Here is a 9,396-nt window from a genome sequence, read left to right on the forward strand (position 1 = left end):
GGATAATCGAGCCTAAATCTACGGATAATCGAATCCCGGATAATCGAGTCCGTCCTGTACATATCATTTGAACTTCATACGATTTGTCAAGAAGAATCTCCACATGGACTCAATATCATAATTTGTGTTGTTCTGAAGCCTAGCATACACAATGAAATCAATAGTTTTTTTGAGAAACATAAATAAATTACTTACAAAAAATAGAATGTAGGTACCATACAAGTTTACTGGTACAAAAAATATAACAAAAATCCGAATAATTAAAAAAATAATCAAATTTGCTCTATTTTCACGTTTATGAAAATTTCCCGGGAAATGGCAAATTTATTTCCAGTTTCCCGGGAAATCAAATCCCTGGAAATTTGAAATCTCTAACTGAATGTTACATGATGTAAATGATAAAATAACACAAAAATGTGTGTTGCAGGATGCATTGAGAAAAAAATGTTATTATTAGGTAGCGCCATCATGCGGAAAAATTCTTAACTAACCAATTTGTAGTACAGTAACCCTCCCCATGTTGCTAATCTTTACCGAAGAAAGTATATCTTTATAAAAAATTGTTTCTGAGATGAAAGTTTCTAAAATGTGCTATTTTTTAAACAAATATGACGCTTTCATTTAATAACGTTTCAAAACAAGTCCACCAAAGGCACCAGAAGGCCATGCTGTCAATTTTGAAGCCTTTATTGAATTTTTTTTTTTTTAATTTTGTATGAGACGTAATGCTTGAGCCTACCTCCTCCCCCATATTTGGAAGCATTACATAGTTTGTGGACGGCGCCTTTTCTCCTTGAAAAATTTTGATTTTTTTTTTTCAACATAAATACCTGATGATGTAATACTGACCACGGATTCTAATTCTTCTTGTCGAAGAACTTTATTATTTTTATCCTTTGAAAAAGTTTTTTTTTTCAAATGTGTCTCCGTAGTTCACTTACTCTTGAAGATGTTTGTAGATTGTTTGAAAATTCAGAATGTTGCTTGGATAGAGGGCCATGCAATGCCTATTATTAAAAAATGAAATAAAATGTATATCGCTAAAAATATTTATTGAATAAACCAGTCTATAACACAGTCACTCCAAGCTCGACTAAATGTGCTTAAAGCAGCATATCACAAATGTCTTTGCTAGATGCTGTCTATCCTTTCCAGTTTCTAGTTCATTTCACACCGGTACCCAAATTGGTTGGATTAACAGCACAGGTCTTGCTTGGGATCTAGACATTTGTGGCAAGTCATGTGGACACTTGAATAACTTCTCCGGTAAGAGCAATGGCTTCTATTTCCACTGATGCTCCCAGGGGAAGTTTGTTGACCGCAAAGCACGTCCGAGCCGGGAAATTGTTGGAAAACACTGTTCAAAAGTGAAATATATTAGACTTCAATCAAGACTACAAATAACATCAATTAATACCTTTCTTGTACTCCTCGTTCACGGCACCGTAATCACTCATATCAGCCAGCAGAATGGTTGTTTTGACGACCTTTTCAATACTTGATCCGGACGCTTCCAGCAGTGTTGTCAAGTGTTCCAAAGCCTTGGCAGTTTGAACTGCAGCTCCTCCATCGACCAACTTAAGTGAGCCCAGTTCCATGCCCAGAACTCCGGAACAGTAAACTGTACGGTCGGCCACTACGGCTTGGCTGAAATCAATCAGAATGATTGAATTTTAATTATATAATCGCAATAAGGCTACTTACTTATACGGAGCCAAAGCCTTTGGACACTTGGCAGTGTGAACAATTTTACGTACGATGCTTGCCATCCTGCTGCGAAGAAGTGTACCGATCGAACGATCAAACCGAACTGTGGAACGATCAATTTTTCCATCGGCTGGCGATCGAATGCAGTGGTGCGATAACATACATTTACACAGTCGCAGCCGGTATACTTAACATATTAACGTTAAACTATTGATAATGGATTGGTTTTGATAAGAATGAATGTAAATTAACGATTAAACATGTACGGGGACTGGGAAAAGCTAATAATTTCGATAATCGCAGAATAGAAATAAAAATGTTACTCAAAACAAATTTTCTCTAGGATATGAGTAAAAATATCATTATTTTTTGCTTTTATCTGTAGTCAAAATATATACATTTTTTTAAACAATATATTGGGAAACCTGATTCATTTTGGACCCTGTTCTAATCCAGACCATCAAGCATTTCTCAATACTGGCGCAACTGTATAGATCGTGTGTACCGATGTAAACGCCCTTTTTAAGAAAGTATTATTTCTGTGATGAATCCACCCAGCAGTAAGATGGATTTTCACTTTTTTGCAAATGTGAAGATACACCAATGGTGTCTTCGGAAAAGTTGTAGATAATTTCACTGGCCGTATTGAAATTGACGTATTTAAAAAAGACGCGAAATGAAAAGCTGCATAATTTAATGTTTAATCAGTGCGCATCGAACATTCGTGCTGTGCGTACACGAATTCTCTCTGCTCTTGGAAGTTCTTTAAGGTGAAGATGCATCGAAGCCAAACCTAAAATTTTCAAGAGCACGAAGCTAGAGAACTAAACAGCCATTCAAGCTGAAAACTTAATCGATTGGTCACCACCAGCGTGTGAACAATCGATTAAGTTTCCAGCTCAAACCGCTGTCTGGTTCTCTATATTTGTGCTCTTGAAAATTTGAGGTTTGGCTTCGATGCTTCGTCACCTTAAAAACTACCTAAAGCAATAAAACAATACTTTTCAGTGCTAAAATTAAAAACAGTACTTTTCAGTGCTACTAAAACTACTATTTTTTCTACTATTTGTAGTGATAACGGTTAAATCGATATTAATATTTGCTAAAACATAGCCAACAAAATAAACATTAACTAATATTAGCAAGTCGCCCAATTATATTGACTGACACGAACCATAAAAAAAGCATAGGGCGTCTGTACCAGTGATAGTGGCAATAGTAACGGGTTGAGGAATAAAAAATCGCCAGAAAATAACGGAAGCTCGTTTTTTATATCTGAATATGTCAAACGAAAGCTTTTCTATTCTATTTTATGTAAAAAATAATCTTAGAAGGATAAAATCATTGAATCTTTCAAAAAAGTATTTCCTCCATTACTGGAACATATTCCAGTAATAGTGGTATTTGCTAACGTCTGTTCCTATAATAGTGGTTTACATTGATTTCCCATTGAAACCCACTATTATAGGAACGTCCCACTATTACTGGTGCAAAGGAGCAAAAAAGTTAAGGTTTTTAATTGTTTTCTACTATTTCCTTACTAATTTCCAAACAAATTTTATACACATTCATATCAATTTTACAAGGGCCATGTTAGAAAAATACACATTAAAATAAAAATTGACTATAACACGCTGGAAGCCGCACTACCACTATTATTGGTACACACACTACCACTGGATCAGCCACCCTAAATTGTTTTCCTGACTGACGATGCGAAGGAGGACACAACGACAACGAACAACATAATATAAAACCGACGCGCAGATCGCTCAATTGATTAACGGATGCAGTACGTAGTAGAACCAGTACCACCAGCAGCAGGGCCGAGGCTTCTTCGAAGCGCCTATTCCGCAGCCGGCTGGAAGTGAGGTTTTGAGGCCAACGGCCAACGAAGGAATTAGCGGCGCAAGCTACGTTGAAGCGCCCAAACATCAACTGGTTCGTAGATAACAATTTAATACATTCTATTGATGCAGCCGGCAACTTTAAGGCCCAAGTAAAAATGGTGCAAAAGTCAAAACTGAAAAAAGCAGTTTTCTCTTTTTAAATAAACAAATTGAAGGAAATAAAAACACACAGCTCTTTTGTTTGACAAATAAAAAGGCTGTGTGTTCTTATTTTTATCAATCTATTGTTTTAAAAGGAGAAAACTGCTTTTTCAGTTCTGACTTTTGAGCCATTTTTTCTTGCACCTTAACAGAATCCGGCATCAGAAAACAGTATCTTTGTCTCAACTACGAGTAAGCGGGTGGCACCGCCCTCTGTCAGTCGAAACGAAGGTTTGTAGCTGTTACCAGAGCCGGTCACGACACTATTGATCCCTTTACGATCCTTGTTTGGACCCGTGCCTTGGATTTTTCGTTGGACCCGTTGGCGAAAGCTAGCGGTGGTAATCCTTGGACACAGTCTTGGAAAAAAAAAACCTCTTAGGAGGTCTCGTCTTCTTTCGTTTATTCACTAAGCATGGTTGCAACTACAAACAAGAGGAAGGGTGAATCTCTGAATTTACAACTTTTTTTTCAAAAAAGTGGGATTTTAAACTGTCACTAAACGTGGCAAGAATGGAAGAAAGGACGTTTCTCCGGAATGCGAACTTTCTTCCAAGGGTGAATTGGATAATGTTAATAATTGCATCGAAATGAACAATCAGTTCGATGCTCTAGTCCAATTCTCCGAGAATCAAATCAAAACAGTCTCTAGCCCAGGCTCTTTGATTCAAGTGAGGAAGCAAATAGTGCCGCCTATCGTGGTCAGTTGTTACGAATTCGGGAGATTTAGGCAGGAGATCTTGAATTCCATTAGGGGAATCGAGGTTTCCTTTCAAATCGCAAAGAAAGGAGATTGTCGCGTTTTGTCGGAAACTCTTAAAAATCGCGAACTTCTCAAACATCTTGAAGTTAAGAAGCACACATTTTTTTCTTATGCCGACAAAACTGAATATTTGTTCAAAGTCGTCTTGAAAGGTCTCTCAAGTGACTATAAGCCACCTGAAGAGATCAAAATTGTAATTAATGATTTACTTAGATTTTCCCCAGTCTAAGTAATCATTATGAAAAAGAGAACTTAATCTGGCATTGTTCGGAAAGGGTTTTCTCAAGAATATTATTTAGTTCACTTTAACAAAAAATAATCAAATAATATTAAGGTGATTATTAAACGAAGCCAAACTTTGAATTTTCAAGTGCACAAGATTGGAGAATCTGGCAACAGTTCGCGTTGAAAATCGATCAAACTCCTTGCTTGCTGGTAGTGAAAAATGGGATAAATTTTCAACGCGGAGCGCTGTTTGGTTCTTAAGGCTTGTGCTCTTGAAAATTTGAGGTGTGGCTTCGTTTTATAATCACCTTAAAGCTTTAGAAAAGCAAGACTTATGTTTGATGTCCGTGTGACATGAGAACATTTCCAGAAACCTGGAGGAAATTACCAGAACTCCACTCAGTACCGTCGGTGCCAAAAGTGGGGTCATGGTACAAAACATTACCGCATGGATGCTAAATGCATGATTTGCGGAGGTTCTTCTCACGCCAAGGACGTCTATCCAGTGAAGGAAGATACCGATAAGTTCATATGCGTAACTGCGGGGGCAATCATAAGTCCAATTTTTGGGCTTGCCCTTCACGTAGGCGAGTCGTCGAGGCTCGTGCCATGCAGATGAAAGACAATATCCATTACGAAAACAATCGTTTTCGGAATGTTCCTGGTAGAGTTTCAAACAATGCTCATTTTTCAGTTAACGATCACTTGATTAGTAATCATACCCATCAGGAAGATTAAAATCATGCTTTCACAAACTAATTTTTAATCGTCGGGTAGCCGTTCGAATCTTTTAATTTAGAATGTATTAACCCAATTAATTTTGAACTCCTCTCCTATCCATACTATGAGTACCTATTCTAATTATTTCAAATCAAACTAAAAAAAATATCCTGCCGCCACAGAAAGCTTCTACTCCGCTTCTTCGTCTATCAAAAACTCTAACCTTAAATCATCAGATAATGTACCCACTTCAAGTGATATGTCTGCCTCTGATTTTTTTTCTAACTGAATAATTGAATCTATTAATTGATGCAATGTTCAAAGCCTCCACTATGGCTGAAGCAGACCAAGTCGGTGTAAAATTTACTAATCAAATTTTTATTGGGTTACGTTTTTCTAATGGATCCAAATAATAATTTAAATATTTTAAATTGAAATGCTATTGGAAGACTTTAATCATGATGTTAACATTTCTTTACAAAACTTGATATTGACAATGCTCTTGAAACTTTAACAAATTCCATTGTTGAAGCCAGGAGCATTGCAATTCCAAAATGTGAAGTAAAATTCGAATCCGTGATTATAGACGATGATCTTAAATTCTTGATCCGCCTTTAAAACGTGAGGAGAAGGCAATTTCAACGCACTCGCGATTCTGCTATGAAAATTATATGGCAGGATTTGCAGAAAGAAATCAAGAAACGTTTTGCACAATTAAGAAACAAAAATTTTGAAAATCAGATTTCTGATTTGGACCCCGGCTCTAAGCCCTTTTGGAAATTATCTAAAATTTTGAAAAAAAAACTCAGAAGCCAATTCCGGCATTGAAAGCGGATATTCCGAACACTCGGTTTTTGTATGGCGATTGGGTTGAAATGTTTCGCTGAAATATGTCACCAAATAATATGAAAATGGTAGTCAATTGCAATTCAATTTTAACGTCTCCAATATAATTTATACCGCGGGAGTAGTGATGATTCTCTAGTTTGAGACCAATAATACTAGCTCAGGTAAATTTATTTGCGAAATTATTCATTTGAATGCGATCTATTCGTGCTGTTCGGAATTTGAATCAAGGTATTCGGAATATGAGACAGAACGAACACAGTGTTCGGCATTTGATTAAAAATGTTGTTCCATACTTACTACATAACATACTACTTCCAATCAGATGCATTTGATGTCACTGTTAGCCTTAAGTGTTCGGAATATGAGACAAAACGGTACTAACCAATTGCGAAAAAGCCTAAAAACTTGCTATACAGTTTGAAAGCGCGCACAATAATTATTTGGGACTTACTAGTCCAATAGAAAATCAAGTTAATCAGGATTTCGAAAATTCCTGAGAGAGTGATTTGGAAGAAGTGAGAGTGGAATTTTCTACATTCTCATCAAGAAACTTCCAGAAACTGGTGCATCTCGGTACCTTATGAAAACTATGTCTTTACTAACCTCACAAAATCTAGCATAATTCATCTCGACCATTCACATATGATGAAGTGACAATGTCATCTGAATTTATTATGAGCTATCAGTTCTATCAAATTGGCGCCCAAATGTAGCGATAACATTGTTTTGAACAGCTACCCGTTCACATCAGTTTGTAGCTTCAACCGGCACACTTCGAAGCAGCAGTAAGATGGCAAGTACCGCCCGCAAAGTTATTAGTACTGATAAGTGCCCCAAATCTTCGGCTCCATATAGGTAATGAGAATCTAATTCGTTGCATAATTTCGATCTACTTAATCGTTTTGATTTCAGCCAGGCGATAGTGGCTGGCAATACGGTGTACTGTTCCGGGATTATGGGCGTGGAACTTGATTCACTCGAATTTGCCGTCGGAGGTGCCGGACCACAAGCAGCCAAGGCTCTGCAAAATTTAAGAGTTTTGTTGGAAGAGTCCGGTTCAAGCTTATCGAAAGTCGTCAAAACAACCGTTCTGCTGGCAGATATGAACGATTACAACGTCGTAAATGACGAATACAGGAAAGGTGTCTATCAATTATTGTTGTGATATTTTGGTAAGGTCATTATTAATCTGCGTTTAACAGTTTTCGCCGACAGCTTTCCGGCTCGGTCGTGTTATGCTGTGAACAAACTACCCCGAGGAGCTGCAGTGGAAATTGAAGCCATCGCGTTGATTGGAGATGTGATTCATACGACAACAAAGCTGAGTTCTAAAATGTAGCTATTGGAAGAATGTCGGAGTTGTTTTGCAAGAAACATCATTTGATTGTGAGAAATAAGGTTGATTATATTCATTCCCATGTTCAACAGTACCAGACAAGATATGACAAAACTCACCAATGTGTACCCAGTAAAACAATTGAATATAACAAAATAATAATAATAGCTTCAACTATGCCGAAAACAACATAATTATATTTTCATTCGATTAATTAATTAACAAACGTGGAAATAAGTGCGTAATTTAATTCTGCCTAATAACATTGCGTTTTTTATACTCATATGCTTTTCTGCGACATTTTTCAAATTATTTGTCGAATAATTTGTCTAGCTCACTCATATTTCCTTGCGGGATTCGAGATTGTACTGAAAAAGCCTGCTATCTCAAATATATCCCATTTTGGACCTGTAAACAGTTGAGGAGTTCAATTGAAGTTCAAGAAAATTGGCTATTGGTGGTAAAGAATGAACATATATACATACAAGAATGACTCGGGAATTCCTTAGATGCACACCAATGTTACTTTTACCTTTGGTAATATTTTTTGAGTCTGTTCGGATGTGAACCTTATTCAATGATATCAGATGCTTGCAGATCTGTAGGTTTGTTGTCCAGAGATTTCTTGCCTTGACTTCAACATCCGGTGGCTAGTAGAAAAACCGTCGAAAAAGGGATTTGAGTGGAGAACGCACTGTGTACAGCATTAGAAGGAGCTTACGATGTAACATTATAAACTTTTTTTCAACTTTTTGTTCCTCGAAGTGTGCAAATCCTGTCGGTGTTCGTGTACGTTAATTTGAAGAAAATTGGAAAATTGGTATTTGGCAACATAGGTTATAAACGTACCAATACACGGTATGAATAGATTGTCGCGAGCTATTTGTTTCCCATCGGGATATAATGCCTTGCTTCTACTTCTCCGGTAGCTGTTCCGTCTCCCAGATTCTGACTATCTGCTGATGCAAACAAGCGGCCAACCTCTCCGGGCCCATCTTGATGAGTTCGACTCTGATATAGCATCCTTGCCAGCGCCCTTGTTGTTCTTGAGCTGTTGGATGGCATCCTTAACTTTCCCCATCGTGGAAGCTGGTTGGTTTCCACTGTCCGCTGTGTTGACGTAGCCATCGCCTTCGCTGTCCTGACCTTCTGTGCCTGTGTTCCCTCCGCCATTAAGGTGTTCATCGTAGTACTGCTTTCATCTTTCGATCACTTCGCGTCCGTTCGTCCCATCTTTATCACTGCACATTTCAGGCGCATTGAAGTTTTTGTGGGATGCGCTGAGCTTCTGATAGAACTTCCTCGTTTCTTGAGAACGGTACTGCAAATCCATCTCTTGGCATTCCATCTCTCCCATGCGATGCTTTTTATCCCGGAATAGGTGGGTTTGCTGTTTCCACTTCAGTCTGTAACGTTCCGCGTTTTGCCGCGTACCATGCTACAGCATTGCAGCCCGAGCCCGAGATCAAACCTATACGATTTATATTCAGGAGATGGCTGGTAACGTTTTTTTTAACCTTCTGTCTGTGCGAAAAAAAAAATTACGTTGTCTGTCATTTGTGGTCATATTGCCTCTAAATTTAAATTGCGATAACTGTATTTGTATGAAAAAAAAAATGAGCTGCGTTAACTGTTATGCGACTTGTGGTTGTATGGGACACATTGGTTAGTTGGAAGTTCCACCACTACCCCAAAAATATATTTTTTTTAAATTTATTATTATTATGAAAAAAAAAAAATACATT

General features: G+C 37.6%; 2 protein-coding genes across 3 annotated transcripts; one reads left to right on the forward strand and one right to left on the reverse strand.

Moving 5' to 3' along the window:
* Positions 1 to 1,033: 1,033 nt before the first annotated feature.
* On the reverse strand, positions 1,034 to 1,861 carry LOC5578864 (rutC family protein UK114). The gene is made up of 3 exons (XM_001664023.2): positions 1,705 to 1,861; positions 1,418 to 1,647; positions 1,034 to 1,357 (listed from the first exon to the last, which is right to left on the reverse strand). Exons 1-3 carry the CDS (start codon positions 1,767 to 1,769, stop codon positions 1,239 to 1,241), a joined length of 414 nt encoding a protein of 137 aa, XP_001664073.1. The 5' UTR covers positions 1,770 to 1,861; the 3' UTR covers positions 1,034 to 1,238.
* Positions 1,862 to 3,473: 1,612 nt separating this feature from the next.
* On the forward strand, positions 3,474 to 7,840 carry LOC5578865 (rutC family protein UK114). Of its 2 annotated transcripts, none has more exons than XM_021843666.1 (4): positions 3,474 to 3,648; positions 7,050 to 7,170; positions 7,228 to 7,457; positions 7,518 to 7,840. In XM_021843666.1, exons 2-4 carry the CDS (start codon positions 7,106 to 7,108, stop codon positions 7,652 to 7,654), a joined length of 432 nt encoding a protein of 143 aa, XP_021699358.1. In that variant the 5' UTR covers positions 3,474 to 3,648; positions 7,050 to 7,105; the 3' UTR covers positions 7,655 to 7,840. The 2 variants fall into 2 exon arrangements, with proteins under 2 accessions (XP_021699358.1, XP_001664075.2); XM_001664025.2 differs by having other exon boundaries at positions 7,067 to 7,170.
* The last annotated feature ends 1,556 nt before the right edge of the window (positions 7,841 to 9,396 follow it).

This window comes from Aedes aegypti, chromosome 2 (assembly GCF_002204515.2).
Source record: "Aedes aegypti strain LVP_AGWG chromosome 2, AaegL5.0 Primary Assembly, whole genome shotgun sequence".
Classification (NCBI taxonomy): domain Eukaryota; kingdom Metazoa; phylum Arthropoda; class Insecta; order Diptera; family Culicidae; genus Aedes; species Aedes aegypti.

Bases quoted from the DNA above. Each gene is read 5' to 3' on its own strand.
- LOC5578864 (XM_001664023.2), bottom strand. From the start codon at position 1,769: ATGGCAAGCATCGTACGTAAAATTGTTCACACTGCCAAGTGTCCAAAG. The intron at 1,648-1,704 runs GTAAGTAGCCTT...GATTGATTTCAG, and splicing joins AAGGCTTTGGCTCCGTATAA to CCAAGCCGTAGTGGCCGACC. The intron at 1,358-1,417 runs GTATTAATTGAT...ACTTTTGAACAG, and splicing joins GAACGAGGAGTACAAGAAAG to TGTTTTCCAACAATTTCCCG.
- LOC5578865 (XM_021843666.1), top strand. From the start codon at position 7,106: ATGGCAAGTACCGCCCGCAAAGTTATTAGTACTGATAAGTGCCCCAAA. The intron at 7,171-7,227 runs GTAATGAGAATC...TTTTGATTTCAG, and splicing joins AAATCTTCGGCTCCATATAG to CCAGGCGATAGTGGCTGGCA. The intron at 7,458-7,517 runs GTGTCTATCAAT...TGCGTTTAACAG, and splicing joins AAATGACGAATACAGGAAAG to TTTTCGCCGACAGCTTTCCG.